At 38.5% G+C, this 18,009-nt stretch overlaps 1 protein-coding gene across 1 annotated transcript in view; it reads right to left on the bottom strand.

Annotated features, from left to right (window-relative positions):
- LOC131242363 (uncharacterized) overlaps positions 1-18,009 on the bottom strand; it is a 53,071-nt gene that overhangs the window by 9,638 nt on the left and 25,424 nt on the right. Inside the window, exons 6-9 of the mRNA XM_058240954.1 lie at positions 14,865-14,987; positions 14,503-14,656; positions 3,244-3,304; positions 1,756-2,138 (exon numbers count right to left, since the gene is read on the bottom strand). Of these exons, the coding sequence (XP_058096937.1) occupies positions 1,756-2,138; positions 3,244-3,304; positions 14,503-14,656; positions 14,865-14,987 (721 nt within the window). The remainder of the gene's footprint in view (positions 1-1,755; positions 2,139-3,243; positions 3,305-14,502; positions 14,657-14,864; positions 14,988-18,009) is intronic.

Genomic DNA, 18,009 nt, shown 5'->3' with positions numbered 1-18,009 from the left:
TGGAATCTCCCTTGTGAGTCCAAGGGGAGAGAAGAAGTGAAAACAATAATCTTAAGGGAGAGTTGTGGCATCATGGTTCTCTAGTACCCTAAATTCCATGACCACTCCCCTGGGTTTGGACAATCAAAAGTTCAAAACAATTTAGACTTTTTCGGAGATTGGATGCAGTTGCTAATTCATGATCTGGCATGTTCTACAAGGCTTTGAAAACTTCATCCTCGATTGAATGAGAATTTTTATGAAAGCGTTTCATTTGCTTCTCTTCCATGGAAGTTTCATTTTGCCAAAATGTATCCTAATTTTTTGCCTAATTCTTCTTCTGATGATCGGTTTCGAGTTCAATAACAGTTTATGTTGTTGCAGTTGGTCGTTTGTTTGCTTCCTTGTTCCTGTTCTCATTGACTTGATTTCTTGCGAGTGACTGATCACGCTGGCTGGCTAATATGATGATTCCTTGTCCTGAATCCTCAAATTCCAATTCCAATTACTCGAATTACTTGGCAGTGAATTGTGAATCCACCATGCGCGGGTTCAATTCCCATTCTTCGCCAAACCGGCCGGGCCGATCAAATATTAACCAAGATCAGTTTTGTGGTTATCCTGTGTGATGAGAAACCAATGAAAAGTTGGAATGAATTTCTCTCCACCATCAAGCATCTTGTTGCATATTTTCTTTACCACATAAAAGTGAATGTTCACTTACTTATGAGTATGGGTGCTAGGCTCGATTGGACATTTGAATTGGAGGATTGCATCAAGTCTCCTAACTGAGAAGCCCATCTCACATTGGATTGACTTGATCGTGTGCTAGCTTTGACCAATCATTGACCTAAGGTTATGGAAGGACTTCATGGTCCTAGTGTAGTGGACCTTAACACACATTTCGAAGAAGATGCTTGCCAAAGTTGCCAGTTAATCTCTTCAAAATCTAAAGGGCCCTAAGATTATTGTACTTGATCCATTACAAGTTGTTTTGCTATTAATAAATAAATACACACATAGGCTTCAAAGATCAACCTCTTTAGACAATTTTCATGTTAAGACTTTCCTCGCAAGCACACGAAAAAGAAAACTGAGAAACACAGGAACATAATAGACAAATGCTTTCATATAAATACTGCCCATGAAAAATTTTCATGATAAGAATTTCTTTGCAAGCAACAGACGAGAGTGAAAGCTGGGAAACTGTGTGATATGACCCAGTTTAAGAGAATCTTAAAAGAGAGCCCTGCAAGTAACTCAAGGCAATTCTTATTGTTTGAGAAGATGATAAAAATGGTTATTAAGAAAAAGCAATTTAAATTAAGGGAAACACTTCCCCAGACAAGAGTGGTACGCTCAGCCACATCAGCAGTTGAATTAGCATCTCTGCCTATGTGAACAAATGAAATGTTTATCTCAAGAGGCGAGAAATATAATCAGATTAAAAACAAAACTCAACTCCCATACTAGCTTTCAGATCATAAAAATCCCAAAATATCTCTACTTTGCTGAAAGTGGATCCTAAACTGTAAGATGAGCTGGGTCACTGGATTCGTGTGAGTGTGACAAATTGTATGATGGTATTAAAAGTTAAAATAGAACACGACTTAAAATCATTATCGCCGTCGTCATCAGTAAACGGAAAAGGACTATCAATGTATTCCTAAAATCAGCAGCCATCTCAAACTGAAGTAACAGAAAAGGAGAACAAACTATCAATCAATTATACAAATAAAAAATAAGTTCAGAATGCGATCTAAGAATGGGACAAACCTGGCGAAAGTGATCCCATCATCAGATAGGATGTTATATTAGCATCAACAACAAAAGCAAGACGAGCAGGACCAGAACTTGCTCGCTGGTTTTCTTGCCCAGGACCCTCTCCTTGTGGAACAGCATTGCTGTCAGCAGACATGTTTGCTGAGTTTACACTTGCATGAGAACCATCTTCATCATCACTGAGTATATTACTAGGAGAGCCAGGTAAGCTCGATTCCTGAAGAACAGACGCAGGATCAATTACTTTTACAGCCCAACCCAGCCGACAAGCAAATGATGCTGCAGCCTGCAGCTGAGAAAGATCAGCTTGTAATGTTGCAGCCAATTCAGCAACAGTTGCATTCTCACTTGAAACGACAAAAACAGCATACAGTAACCTGGATCGGAGACTTCAAGTTATTAGGATTTCAACTACCAAGCCCCAAACACAATCACAGGTCAAATAAAGCATCCAAATCAAATTGTACGTGCTGATGTGTGCATGTAGAGAAAGAGAGAGATGTAGTGGTAACGACCTATGTGGCCCCACCGTGATTTGTTGATGACATCCACTCTGACCATTGTGCATGCCCCCTTGTGTTTGGCCATGGCCCCAAAAATCAGGCAAATCCAAAACTCAGGTGGACTACAGCAGCAGTTTGGAGGGAGACACCGACCATTGATTTGCATTGGGCCCCATCTGAGTGTCAGGACAGCCTGGTTTGTTAGGTCTCCAATTATCTAAGGTAGATGTTTCATGTTTCATATGAATGCATAGGATGGCATATACACAACACGGTGGGCCCTCTTGAGAATCAAGAATGGGCATCCCCTCTTAGTTGTTCCATCTTGCAGCCCACTTGAGTCATGGAATGGCCTGATTTTTAGACCTGTGCCTAAACTTGGGAGGCATGCATGATGGTCGGAACAGTGTTTTAAATAGTGAATAGCATGTAGCGTAGCATTCGCCCCTTTGAAGCGTGAGGTGTAAGCTACATAGCTACATGCTTCTTCTTGATTTTTAATTAAGGCTGCACTCGGTTGCACCAAATACTATGAAATTTCATTATCCGATATCATGATATTTGCATATTCCATGATATTTAGTGCAACCAAGCACGCACTAAAATAATAGAACATTGAAAACATAATTGATTTTAATGTTTAGTTAAAAATAACTAGTAGTGTGAGCTACATAGCGTGTAGAGTAGCCTACATAGCCTGTAAGATGTAAGATATACTAATTAGAATGTAACATAGTCTACACACGACCGAAGCTATTTTCATGAGCTACATAGCATAAGTTACATGCTATGCAGCATAAGCTATTTAAAAAACTAGGTCAGAGTGGATGTCATCAACGTCTCACAGTGGGGCTCACAGTTTGTTACCACAACAACCCACACATGCACACACATCGTTTAGTGGCAAAATGTGCATTTATTTGCATTTATTATCAGAAGAATATTCAAATGCATCAAATAGAGATGCCAAGGAACTTACTCTTCAATAGGGTCTTCATAGGACTGTTCTCTGTTTGAAACGAACCCTTCCAGCCTGGAAACTGAATCATTATAAAGATTAACAAATTAGAATTTGAAACATGCAAATAAAACAAAACTAAATGAAATGAAAACCATAAGCTCGATTAGAGTGTTAAGCATTTCAATTCCCTTATTTGTCTCAATAGAGTTATTATTTACTAGAAAACAATTTCAGAGCCGCTTACGATGATTAGTTAGTTTGATAATAACTAATCATAATAATTAACTCCTGCATGCTGAGAATGAGATACATCATGAGGAAATCTTTTTACTGATTAATCACTTGGACTGAGGAATAACTTTCAATGTCTACATGATTGAAAAAGCAGAAGAAATTAGGATTAATGGGAGGCTACAGCCTAACCAAGAGACTCCAAGACAACCTTATTTACATTATGGTAGAGAGATGTTAGATGTACATACCCTGGACAACCAATGTTACATGTTATGTCAGTTACAGGGGTTCATATATGGAACTTAAACACTACATGTTATGTCGATTATAGGGGGTTCATATATGGAATCTCCCTTGTGAGTCCAAGGGGAGAGAAGAAGTGAAAACAATAATCTTAAGGGAGAGTTGTGGCATCATGGTTCTCTAGTACCCTAAATTCCATGACCACTCCCCTGGGTTTGGACAATCAAAAGTTCAAAACAATTTAGACTTTTTCGGAGATTGGATGCAGTTGCTAATTCATGATCTGGCATGTTCTACAAGGCTTTGAAAACTTCATCCTCGATTGAATGAGAATTTTTATGAAAGCGTTTCATTTGCTTCTCTTCCATGGAAGTTTCATTTTGCCAAAATGTATCCTAATTTTTTGCCTAATTCTTCTTCTGATGATCGGTTTCGAGTTCAATAACAGTTTATGTTGTTGCAGTTGGTCGTTTGTTTGCTTCCTTGTTCCTGTTCTCATTGACTTGATTTCTTGCGAGTGACTGATCACGCTGGCTGGCTAATATGATGATTCCTTGTCCTGAATCCTCAAATTCCAATTCCAATTACTCGAATTACTTGGCAGTGAATTGTGAATCCACCATGCGCGGGTTCAATTCCCATTCTTCGCCAAACCGGCCGGGCCGATCAAATATTAACCAAGATCAGTTTTGTGGTTATCCTGTGTGATGAGAAACCAATGAAAAGTTGGAATGAATTTCTCTCCACCATCAAGCATCTTGTTGCATATTTTCTTTACCACATAAAAGTGAATGTTCACTTACTTATGAGTATGGGTGCTAGGCTCGATTGGACATTTGAATTGGAGGATTGCATCAAGTCTCCTAACTGAGAAGCCCATCTCACATTGGATTGACTTGATCGTGTGCTAGCTTTGACCAATCATTGACCTAAGGTTATGGAAGGACTTCATGGTCCTAGTGTAGTGGACCTTAACACACATTTCAAGGTTATATTTGTGACCAAAGACAAGTGTTGTTGGGTCCACACATTAGGGTGTGGTTGAAGCCTTACATGCACCAATACAGGATCCACTAGTCTTCTCAGGACTTAGTTGTGCATAGATCTTGTTAATCAGACCATCAAGTGTTTTGTAGCTAGCCAGCATTCCAAAATGTTTTCAAAAGGTTTTCTGGATGTCTTCAGCCATTAGATATTTTAATTTCACCATTAAAGTGTTTTGATCAAACTTGATGGGCATCTAACGATTGGTTCAATAGTCCACCTCTTGTGCTTGCATGAGAGATTGGGCAAACGATGGACACCACAGATTTGGGAAGGATTGGGATCAATTTTGGCACATGGATATGAAGGATCATAAACTTTTGCCCTATCCCTTAAGAACCTTAACCACCACCAACATCCAAGCCTAGAGAATAAAAAGCCAAAAAAGAAGAGGACGAAAGACCATGGTTCTGAATATCGGCATTGACGGGTGTATCAACCCAGCAAAAAAAAGATACAATACGGGCGTCATGTATCGATATCGGTTCGTATCAAACAATATCGGTCCATATCAGTCGAATTTTTTTTAAAGCCAAAGAATTAGTGAAAATATCTGGAAAAAAAATATAGAATAATAAGATATTCAAGAATCCATCATTTTTTGTATTTTGGACATGCATTTGGTGTATCAGATTCGGACCGCTTTTAATGAGAATGTTGTATGTCAGTTTGACTTGTTAAAGGTGAACTAAATGGGCCCTAATTGAACACAAATCAAGCATGATTTGATGAATTAGGGCCCACTACATCGAAATAATACAAAAAGAAGATGAAAATATCAAAAAGAAAGTGAAGGTTTACCCTTTTTTCCATGGTTCTAAATGTCGATATTAATCAGCGTATCATCCAGGCAGAAAAATGATACAATACGGTGTCGCGGATCAGTATCAAGGCTGTATCGGCCCGTATCGGTCATAATTTTTTTAAAGCAAAAAAAATATATATCAAAAATATTAGAAGAAAAAAAAAAAGATATCCAGGAATCTATCTTCTTCTCTCTTTTTTTTCTTATATTTTGACCACGTATCGGATGGTGTATCGGACCATTCTTTGATGAGAATGTTGTCTGTCGGTTTGACTTGTTGAAGGTCAACTAAATGGACCCTAACTGAACGCAAATCAAGCATGATTTGGTGAACTAGGGCCCATTACATTGAAATACAATAAAAAGAAAATGAATGTTTACCATTCTTTCTAGATCAATGATGTTCAGGGAGGGCCTCCTAGTTAGAGGACTGCGTTTTAGTTCATTGGAGTGGACCCGATCATCATGTGAATCCCACCATGGATTCTCATGATCGTAGCCCACTATTCTAAATAATCTAGTACTTCGGGTTTGTTTATTATTGTTATTAGAAATATCATGGACGGTTTAGATTGGCTTTGATTAGTTGTTATTTTTTATTATTTCGTCTCCAAGTAATGGAGTGCGCACATGGCGCGAGTTTTAGGGTATGGAATTTTATTATAAATAGGCACCCCTTGTGGTCTTTTTGCTCATTGATGATTGGAATAAAATTTCTGTGTTTTCCTGCTCCTCTTTAAGCTGTGAAAACCTAATTGGGTGCAAAACCCTCCCTTCTTCGAAGGGCTACTACCGTGGTGCAAAGCCACACCTATCCTGATTCGCTCCTACCTTCTATCATCCATATTTCTCCTCCTACAGTCATTCCACCAGCAAATCCATCATTATTTTGCAGCCGTTCCTACTCTACAGTAGATTTCTAGAATTTAGCCCTGTAGGAGGGCTGAAACTTCGGCGAAACACCACGCATGGACCGTAAGTTAGATCGGGCCGAAACTTGGGGGGTTTGTAGCCCAACCCTAGCCGACCAGCCCCAAGGAGGGGGGTCTTGGGTTCATGGGCCCCACGCACGTGCGGACAGCCCTCAACGCACATGCGTCAGGCATGGCCTGCTGTCCACACACACGGGCGGGCTTCAGGTTTACTCTCTCCTCTCTTTCACTCCTCTATTACCTAATTTCCCTAACCCTAACCCTAGATTGTCTTAAACTCTCAATTTCTTTGCCCTTTTTCCAACCCTAGGGTTTCCCAAATTGAAACTTGTAAATCCCTTGGATTGGGAAAAATATTCTTGTGCATGTGTGGCTGAATCTACTCTCCTTTGAGCATTGTTTGGTCTATAAATTTAATTGCTCCAACCCTAACATGTGTAGGCCTGGGCCCGCATAGATTCCCCTTGTTGAGTGCTTGACTTAATGTGGGACGTGGAATTTCATGTGATTGTTCCTGAACTAGTATGATCTAAAGCCTGGAATCTTGCATAGCATGTTTAAATTTCCATGTCCTGCATCACATAACGAATAGACGGTGTGGATAAACCACATACATCATAGTAGACCCCACATTTATTTTGCAAATTTCTCGATTTTAGTATTAAAAAAGCAGGTTGTCGCTATCTGCATTGGGAAAGATGCAGTAATAACCTAAGTAAATAATTATTACCCATTTACAAGGCAATTACAATTGACATGAAAAATTAAATAGGCATTAAATGGGGAAAAAAAAAAAAAAAAAGGAGATGACAAAATTGGGCTTTTATGGGCACATCGGCCCTGTATTGGCCGAATACAAGCCTGGTCAGTTTTTCCCGTATCGGGCTGATATGGCCCCATATCACGTATCATCTCGTGCTGATATGGATAGAACACGACTATTTCGGCAAATTTGATACCAATATTCATATATACCCAAGAGACTCATCTTCCCTTCTGTACTCTCCTTCATCACATGTGCGGTACACTTTTTAGACATCTCTTACACAAGCACGCACGTGAATGCATGCAAATATAACGAATATATACATTTGAATGAGCCATACATATAAAATATACAAATATATGGAAAAGCCCGTATTGCAAACATTTCCACCATATTTATGGTGCAAACAGTGCATCAGCTGTGTCCCCTCGTAAATAGGACTGACTAAAAACCAGCCTAGTCTACAACTCAAGTGGGCTACAACATTTGGAACAGTGTGAACTCATGCCTAAACCTCTAAAAGCACTTGGTGCAGCCGACCTGAGTTTTAAATTGACCAAAATTGTTATCAATCCCTTCCTCCAAGGGAGCCACACACAATGAAAGGGTTGGAAGTTTGAACCACATTATGGTGGGGGCCACACACCCACGATGGGTATCCAATCCCAACCTTTTCTTGTGGTGTGGCCCACCTAAGTTATGGATAAGGCTAATTTTGACTCGAAGCCTAAAGGGGGAGGCACAACTGATGGTCAAATTGGTTGATTGAACCAAGGTAAAAATGAAAGGGAAACTCTAAAACAAATAGGAAAAAAGCCATGCTCTATAAGTGGGACCCCATGTGAGTCTCTTCATGTGCACACATGTGGACGGAGCATTGTTCGAAGTATCCCTAATATTATTGAAATATCCCCAATATTATCCGTAGCTCCAGCTTAGTGATACCGATAACATTGGTAGCGATACCAATAACATTGGTAGTATCAGAAATTCCAGGTATCGGCAATGTATCGCTAAGTATCACTAATGTATCGCCAATATTTTTTATTGTGTAAATTTCAAGCGTTGCTCGTATCACCAATGTATTGCCAATATTTTCGACTATGTAAATTCTAGGTGTCACCCATATCACTAGTGTATCGATGATATTTCAATAATTTCGCCAATATATCGATATCGCCAAAATTTTGTTTACTAAAAAAAACTCCTGTTCAAATTTTTTTATGGGCACATGGTTGTATGCAATTTTCAATTTGTTGACGATAATATTGATAATATCACGATATTATCATTATCACAACATGGGCGATATCGAGACCATAGTCTTTTGTTTCCTTTCCAATTGTCAACCATTTCTCAGCAAAATCTCATGTGTTGTCAGTATTCTAAAATATCGATGGATGTTTGGATGGAAGGTTGGATGATTGGATAGATGGTTGGATGGATAGATGGGATTGATGGGATGGTTGGACTGATTTCTTACAACAACACATGTTTTTAGGCCCCCATTAAATGAAAACTTATGATTTATGCATACTTATTGCAATTTTTTTATTCCTAACTTTGCAAATGTGTGTATTTTAGCATATCCTGAAGTTTTACTGAAAAATTCCATTGTTTTCTCAGTGTTTCCTCGCATTTCTGGTTATCGCCGATATCGATATTGTTTCCATATCGTTGGCCAAAGAAACTTATAGCGATGCCGATACTTCAAACGCTAGGAGTGAACATGTTTTGGATTGTATGTGATTGTATCAAATGGGTCCCAAGAAAATATATCAATGTCATCAAAGAAATGAATGAAGGTGCAGTTATAGGAGTGGGAGCAGGTTGTGTGTTTGTGTGTGTGTGTGTGTGTGTGTGTTTTGGCAATGTGTCTTCATCTAGGGCTGGCATTAACTGCTTACCCTTTTGCACTTGTTATAGTGTTATAGATGAATTAACCCCTATACCATCAAGTCCCTAGGTGTATGTATTTTGTGGATGATGTGGTGCTAGTCAGTGAGACTAAGGGGGCAAATACTAAACTAGAGGCTTGGAGGAATGCTTTATTTAGAGTCTGGCTATCAAAAAATTAGCAGAACCAAGATAGTGTAATTTGAATGCAACGTTACTCTTTATAGGGGCAAAGCTTTAGTTAAAATTAAGGGCCAAGAGATTCCTCAAAGCAATTTGTTTCTCACCTTGGCTCTATAATTCCAAAGAATGGAAATTTTGCTACAAATGTTTACAATGGAATTAATAGTTAGGTGGATGAAGAGGAGAAGCACATCTAAAGTGTTGTGTGGTTACCACATGCCAATGGAACTTGAGGAAATACCTTGTAAGGCGGATATGCGATGAGTTATGCTTTATGGGGCAACGTTGGGGCATCAGGAGGCAACATCAGAAAAGGATGCATTGCATCCAGAAACGTACATGAGCTCTTGCAGGATGCATCCATGACAAATAAGTTGGCCGATTGAAGATCAGACCCATCAGGGTCCTGATTGATGATTTGACAAATCCAGCCATTCAGATTAAAGATCAGCAATGACCCATGTTGGCCTGAAGCAGGATCTGAATCAGAACAAGGGCCTGGTGACAAATCTGGACACAATTTAGAAGTCTGATTGGACTGAGGGGTCCACAGCTCCTATCAGACACCAATTACCACGGTAATGTAAAGGAAATGTGCAATGAATACAAATTACTTACCTGTCTCCTGACAACATGCATTTGACCGCCGATTCCTGTTTAGTTTATCAGCGGCAAAATCGTAATGATGGCATTTTTTACATTAATGTCAAATCATCACCAAAATACATTAATGTCACTATTTGGATTGGAGATTTTCACAATAATGCCGTGAAAAAGTGCAATGATTACAAATTCTTTTACCCGCCTCCTGAATACATCTACATTTGACCGACGATTCCCATGTTTGGTTTGGCGGTGGTAATAATCATAATGATGACACTTTTCCTTTCAATTACAGGGGCAATTGGCGAAACAAACAGGCCCTAACTATCAACTGGGTGCCAGTAATTATCATAGGTACCAATTGGTTGCGTTTTTTACACAAAATCATTACACATGTATGTAGGGTTTGCATCAACCCTACAGCCATATAAACCCATAAAGTTGGTACAGATAGTTTATTTGGTTGGTTATCTCAAGTCAGGCTGATTTATAGGAAGATCCAGCAGGACATGAACTCCATGGTGATATTTAATGTCTTTAACATCAATCTGCTGTCTTTTAAGGATAGACAGCCATATGGTTTGCATAGGAACTCAAACAACTGGTGTATAAGGTATTCTACAGTTGTAGCTGAACTCTTTGCTAGCTGTTTTTTTTTTTTTTCCTTTCTCTCTTTTTAGATTGTTTAGGAAAGGTCACTCTTCACAGCCCGGTAGGATTGCTTCATAGTTTTCCTCATTAATGAACCAATAGGGTCACTTGGCTTTGTAGCATTATATGATGATTAATGTACAAGGCTAAAAATTCATAGTCATGCCTATGAACCTGTGACATGAATGGTGAATAAATAAGAGTTTATTTGGCGATTTTAGCATGTGCTGCTCCGGATCATAGCTTTAGTTGCTTGATTAATCATAGCCTGTGTTGCTTTGTCTCATCTTTACGCACTCAGTTGTCCGATTAGAAGCTTTGGGTTTCAATTTGGTAGCATTGTTCAGCATTGCAGAGTTGAGAGTGTGGAGACAGATGTGGAAAGACTAGGAGGCAAGAATGAGGTCATTCCTTGTAGTAGACTCAATAGGCGAAAAGATGATGGATAGTTGATTGAGATGGTCTGACCATGTGCTACTAAAACCGGACATGGATGTGGCTTCAATAAAGAGAGGAACTTTGATTAAAGTTGAAGAGTGTGAAAGGATGTGGAGGGGAAGACCTAAAAGGTCTTGAAGGCTCATTCATTTTCCAAGAATAAGTCCTTGGGAATTATTGGTGAAATAGGATTTGTAGTGCCAACCCAAACAGTTGAGAATATGATGATAAAGATGCAAACATCTACCAAACACGTTATGCCGCCTTTAATAGCTTCATACCCAAGAATAACATGGCTCACTTTGGAACACCTTGCAAAATAAGACTATCACATTGCCTTACAGTTCCTCCAGAATGATCATTAACACAACATAGCAAGTGCATGGTAAGGTGCAGAGCTTCCAAACAGATCAATCTAAATCCAGCCAAACTAGTAACAATAATCAAAACAAAAATATCCAATGACAACATTTTTGTTTTGAAAGATGCAACATAAATTATTTCTTAAGTAAAACTAGCATATGAAATGGAAAAGGAAGAAAGAAGAAGAAAAATATATTTTTTTTGAAAGGAAAAGGATGAATGATTGTCAAGTTTTCTCCTGAAGTCATATGGTCCATGGACCATGTATTTACTCTTGGAGGCATGTGGCTCAATAAGATTTATGAGAATAAGTTGTATCACATATTTCAAAACTCCCTTGAGGGTTTGTTCCGATAGCACCAAAAGAAAGGAAAAGAAAATGAAGAACTTTTCCCATGATTGGATATTTCAATATGCTTGGATATCAATAGTAGTGGATTCCACGTGGCAATCATTACGCTTTTCTAAAGTCAATTTCCCCAACAAAGGGTAGAAGGCGAGCATTGTCTCACGAAATGAGATTTCCACATTATATCTAAACAAGACCCCTAAAAATGGAATCCATGATTGAATAGTGTTCATGGAATCAATGTTGTCGAATCGCATATGTGATCATGTGCTATCGCATATGCAACCGCATATGATCTTTTATATATATATATATATATATATATCAGTGTTGTGAGTAGCATGCGCAGCGTAGCAGTAGCGTGCGCTACGTAGCGTAGCGTAGCAAAATCGCTACGTAGCGCAACAAATAGCGTATATCCCCTGTAGCGCACGCTACAGGGGTCGTAGCGTGCAGCGCAAGTAGCATGCGCTACCTGTTCTTTTTTTTTTTCACTGTATTAAACGGTGGTGAACTCACACCACAAGCAACAACTTGAGTTTTAAAAAATTTAAAAAGAACCTATTCGAAAGGGCTTCCAGACGCAAACTGACGCTACTGACGCTGCTCCTCTCCCCACTCTTCAACCTTGAGATCGAAAAGTTGCTTCCAAATGCAAACCGGCGTTGCTCCTCTCCCCACTCTTCAATCTTGAGATCGAAAAGCTGCTTCCAGATGTAAACCGATCGGCTGTGGAGCTTCAACATTTGCAGTTTTCACAGATTCAATCTCATCTTGAGACAAAAAATAGGTACGCTCGTTCTTTCTTTTTTTTTGAATTTTTTTCGATGTACAATGAAAATAACTTGGTATTTTCAGTTTTTTCCTCATTTTTTCCCTTTTAAAATGCCGGTTACTGTCGTTTTTTGTTCTTTATACTTTTTTTCATTTCTTTTTCTGTGGTATGGCCCACGTGGGCCCCACTGAGGTGCGTGAAGGGGGTGGGTATGCATTATTTTCTATGGTGTGGCCCACGTGAGGCCCACTGAGGTGCGTGAATGGGTGGATGTGCATTGTTTTCTATGGTATGGCCCACGTGGGGCACACTGAGGTGCGTGAAGGGGTGGATGTGCATTGTTTTCTATGGTGTGGCCCACATGGGGCCCATTAAGGTGCATGAAGGGGTGGATGTGTATTGTTTTCTATGGTGTGGCCCACGTGGGGCCCACTAAGGTGCGTGAAGGGGTGGGTGTTCATTATTTTCTATGGTGTGGCCCACGTGGGGCCCACTGAGGTGCATGAAGGGGTGGATTTACATTTATATATTTTGCTTTTTTCTTACTATTTTATATATATATATATAAAATAGAAGTATTGTGTGGCTTACGCTACACTATTTCGTTACACGCTACGGAGGGTTAAACGCTACACAACACGCTACCACTATTTAAAACACTGATATATATATATATATATATATAATAGGGAAATTTTCAATATATATATATATATATATATATATATATATATATATATATATATATATATATATATATATATATATATAAAAAGAAAAAGAAAACGAAAAAGAAACTAAGGGGAACTTTTCTAAGTTAATAGATAACTAATTTTACTTATAAAATACATTTGAGAAAGAAAAATCAATTAAACAATGAATTAAACATCAAGTCATCGAAATTCAACAATATAGTTAACAAGAAGTAACAACAAAATCAACAAGCTATTTATTTATTATTGTAGAAAATCAATAAGCTATTGTCCTTGAAACTTAAAGGTGCTTGAATCTTGATCTTCTAACTTCCAAGAAAGAGGCAATGTAGGAGAGAGAGAGAGAGAGAGAGAGAGAGAGAGAGAGAGAGAGAGAGATCACTTGGAAGTAGGAAATACAAGAGAGGGAGAGATTAAGACCACTTGTAATTAAGAAATGTAAGAGAAGAGAGTAAGATGGTTTTGGAGTGAGAATATTGCAAATAGAGGAGATTTAGAAGCCTTTTTATAGGCAAAATGTTGTTTTTTTTTTTTGAATTATTTTATTATTTTATTTATTTTAAGAAAAGAAAATTTCAATGTGCCATGGCCAATATGCGATCGCATATTTTCGCATATGCCACATATGCGATCGCACATGTGCTATGATTGCATGTGATTTCCTTATGGACATGCACATATGTGGTCACACATGACAACACTGCATGGAATCATCATTGGGTAATTATTACATTTTCTTTCTTTTCTTTTCTTTTCTCTTCCAACTATCCAAACAGGCCCTGAAGGACAGTAAGATACAGGACTTGCATACTGCATACAATTCATATACAATCATGATATGGACCTAAAGCAGGTTATACTCATACCTTTACATTTTGACATATAAGAGGTGAAGAGTTTGGAAGTATGTTTTCTTTTGCGCAGGAAACATATCCATGATAGCATTGGACAATTTCTATCACTTCAGTAAAACATTATACAGTTAAGGAATTTTCAGTATAAATTTAAACTTCTCAGCAGTTAACTAATGCATAACTAAAGTCAACATGCATATCGACAGGCAAACAATTTCCACCTAATAATATGATTACTAAACAACAAAAGTCATATTCCTTTGCTGCGTACATGCAATTCTACAACAACATTTCTATATATGAGCCTGCAACCGTACCAGAAGTCTAAGTAGAGGCCTGACAAAAGCATATGGCTTCATGATTCAGAAACATGCAGTGGGAAATCATCAACGTGGCAAAACTTAAACATGTGAATACTTGTCGCATACCTTTAAATCTGTCATCGGGATAAACAGGGACATCAAAGTAGATCAATCCTCGTCGGAAAAGACCCCTTACAACTTCTGGATCAAAAAGAACAAATGAATTTGCTTCCTCCTTACAGACTTTGTCTATGGTAGCCATTTCTTCTTCGCTTAGTTTCTATAGAAGGAAAAAAGGCAACCTCAAAGTCAAGCAGAGAAAGCATGATTAAAATGCACATGGATAAAAATCTTTATTTAGGAAGCACAAAAGTGAGTATCGTGTATTTAATATGTATTGAATTACTCAAATCATCAGAAGTAGATTCAGGCAGGCACTTGATTTTTGTTGATAAGAACTAAAAAGCAGCTCTGATAATGTTGCTCACCTTAAATTCTTCCAATGTAAAGTTAACAAGGCAAACTCCCCACCAGGGTTCAATTGGAAAGTCTACAGGCTGTGTAGGTAATAGTTCTTTTGCAATTGATTTGTTCAGCTTCCACATAATTTTCTGGACAACTCCAACAAAGTACACAGCAATCAAGATAAGTCAAGCAACCACTGGAAAAGATAACATGATCGAAACAAAAAACCACCCGACCACTATTAAAGATGAAACTAGAAGTAAAATTTAATGTGATTGACAAAATTTCTAACAAAACTTGCTTATGACAAAAGATGCCATTGATCATGCTTTCTCTATTAATTAAAAGATGCCACTGAACTACCAGAAGCAGTAAACAGCCAACTCCCTATGGTTTCTTCATTTTATATATTTCTGAATTTCTAATAATAATAAAAATTACAAAGACTGAAAATTAAATCATCACATTCATCATGTGATAAATCATAAATGCATATAGGTTTTAGGATATCTGTATGGAATACCCCTAATAACCAGTGTTCAAATTGTCGGCGAAAAGTCGATAATATCGACGATATTATCGGTGTCGCCAGCCTTGCGACACCGAAAACCCCTTTTTTCGTTTCTCTCCTAGTTGTCGGCGAAATATCGGCGATTTTTTTGATATGGGCGATATTATCGAAATACGGGCGACATCATTGGGGCTGCGTGAATAAATCGGAAGAAAAATCGAAATATCGGGGCTGAAATTGCGTGAATACGTAAAAATTGGGGAAAAAATGAGAGTGATTTACGTATCTGGTTAATTGGAAGTCGGAACAGGAAGATCTTCTCGAATCTCGATCAACAGAGCTGGTACAGATTTAGGGATTTGAAATCTCCCGCAAAACCCTTCGCATATCATCGTCTCCCCGCAAAACCCTCTTTAGGGTTTTTTTTTTTGGTTTTTCCCTCCAGCGAAAAACCCTCTCGCAGTCGCACCGGCCTTATCTAAGGTTTTCGTGGGAAATCGGTTACGGAGTACGCTTTTATCATACTGACTGAACTCAGTTGGGCCCACCTTGGATGTATGTGGTCTATCTACGCCATCCATCTGTTTTTCCATCCACTTTAAGGGGTTGATCCCAAAATTGAAGCAAATCCAAAGATCAAGTGGATCATACCATAGGAAATGGTGGGTATAATGATTTCAACCGTTGAAACCTTTCTAGGCCCTAGCATGATGCATGTATCTTATCCATTCTGTTCTTCCATTTTTATGGATCATTTTAGGGCTTTATCCCAAAATCGAGAGGCATACGAATCTCAGGTGGACCACACCACAAGAAAATAATAGTGATTGGATATCAACCATTTAAATCCTCCTAAGGCCCACTGTACTGTTTATTTGACATCCAATCTGTTAATTAGGCCACACAGACCCAGATGAAGGTAAAAAACAAAGATCAGCTTGACCCAAAACTTTTATGGCCCCCAAAAATTTTTTAATGGTCTAAGTTCATTCAAAACTTTTTCCCGTAATGTGGTCCAATTAAGATTAGTATATACCTCTTTTTTTTTTTCATACCACAAAATGATCTATAAAAATAGATAGATGGTATGGATGAAACACATAAATCGTAGTGGGCCCACGGAGCACCGACCACCAGCCATCCGCCAGTGGCAGTAGCCAATCTGTTTCAGCAGATGAGCGTGCGGATCACCTACCGCCTGGTCCGTTCGTAGCTCGGTACAGGAGAGGATCCAAGGGCCACTGAGGGACCACTGTGATGTATGAATCTTATCCACACCGTCCATCCATCTTTTCATATCATTCTAGAGTACTATACCAAAAATAAATCATATCAAAGGCTCAAGTGGACCACACCATAGGAAGCAATGATGCTAAGGATGCCCACCGTTGAAACCTTCCTATGGCCCACTGTATTATTTATTTTACATACAACCCTTTGATATGATAATATGCACCTAGATGGAGAGAAAAAAATAATAATCTTGATCTAAAACTTGTGGCCCTTAAGAATTTTTCAACGGTATTAATTTAATTACCACCGTATGGCTCATTTGAGATTTAGATATTATGTATTTGTTGGATAATGTTTTAAAATAATATGAAAAAATGAATGGATGGTGCGGATAAATTTCATACATCACAGTGGCCTTTCATTGGCCATCGGATCCTCCACGCGCGTGGGATACCGGACTCGGATGAAAGCGGATTGCGTACTGAGTTACTCAGTACCCTCCTCTTATGGTACTGAGTAAACTCTGTTGGGCTCACTGTGAATTCATGTGGTTTATCCACACCGTTCATACATTTTTACAGATTATTTTAAGGGTTGAGACCAAAATTGAAGTATATCAAAAGCACAAGTAGACCATGCCACAAGAAACAGTGGAAGTATTAATTTCCACTGTTGAAACCTTTCTGAGGCTCCTAATGATGTTTATTTTTCATCCAAACTATTAATAACATAAAAAAAATATGGATGAAAGGAAAACACAAATATCATCTTTATGTAAAACTTATGTAGCCACGAAGAACTTTTGAACTGTGGAATTCAATTCACACTATTTCCGATGGTGTGATCCACTTGAGATTTGGATATTCTTAATATTTGGAATAAATATATAAATTTATATGATTAAACGGATGGACGGCATTGATACCGTGCATGAATGACGGTGGCCCCCACAGAGTTTATTCAGTATGCCTGGCGTACTAAGTTACTCGGTACGCAATCCGCTTCCAAAGTGGATTGGCTGGTGTAACACAAACCAGTGCGTTGATGTCACCAAGTTCTGTGGGTCCCATCACGAGGTATAAGTTATATCCAAACCGTCCTTCCACTTGGTGAGCTCTTCATAAGTCTTGATCTAAAAAATAAGACAGATCCAAAAATCAAGTGGACCACACTGTAAAAAGCAGTGGAGGATTGAACGCCCTGCGATTGATACCTTTTTGGGGTTCACATAAATTTTGATGTGGGAGAGTTTTGGTGCACGAAGCATTGGTGCTGAGGCCCATCATATAAACAGTTTGGATCACCGAATCATGGGACACCATACAATTACAAATTGAAAGAAAAATAAAATAAAATTTGAAAATTGGTCAAAAGTATAAATTCAATGGGCAAAATCAAACAGTTAAGATCAACTGGATCTATGC

Source organism: Magnolia sinica, chromosome 4 (assembly GCF_029962835.1).
Source record: "Magnolia sinica isolate HGM2019 chromosome 4, MsV1, whole genome shotgun sequence".
NCBI classification, from domain to species: domain Eukaryota; kingdom Viridiplantae; phylum Streptophyta; class Magnoliopsida; order Magnoliales; family Magnoliaceae; genus Magnolia; species Magnolia sinica.
The sequence above is the reverse complement of the archived record's forward strand: the minus strand, read 5'-3'. Positions and strand labels throughout refer to the sequence as shown.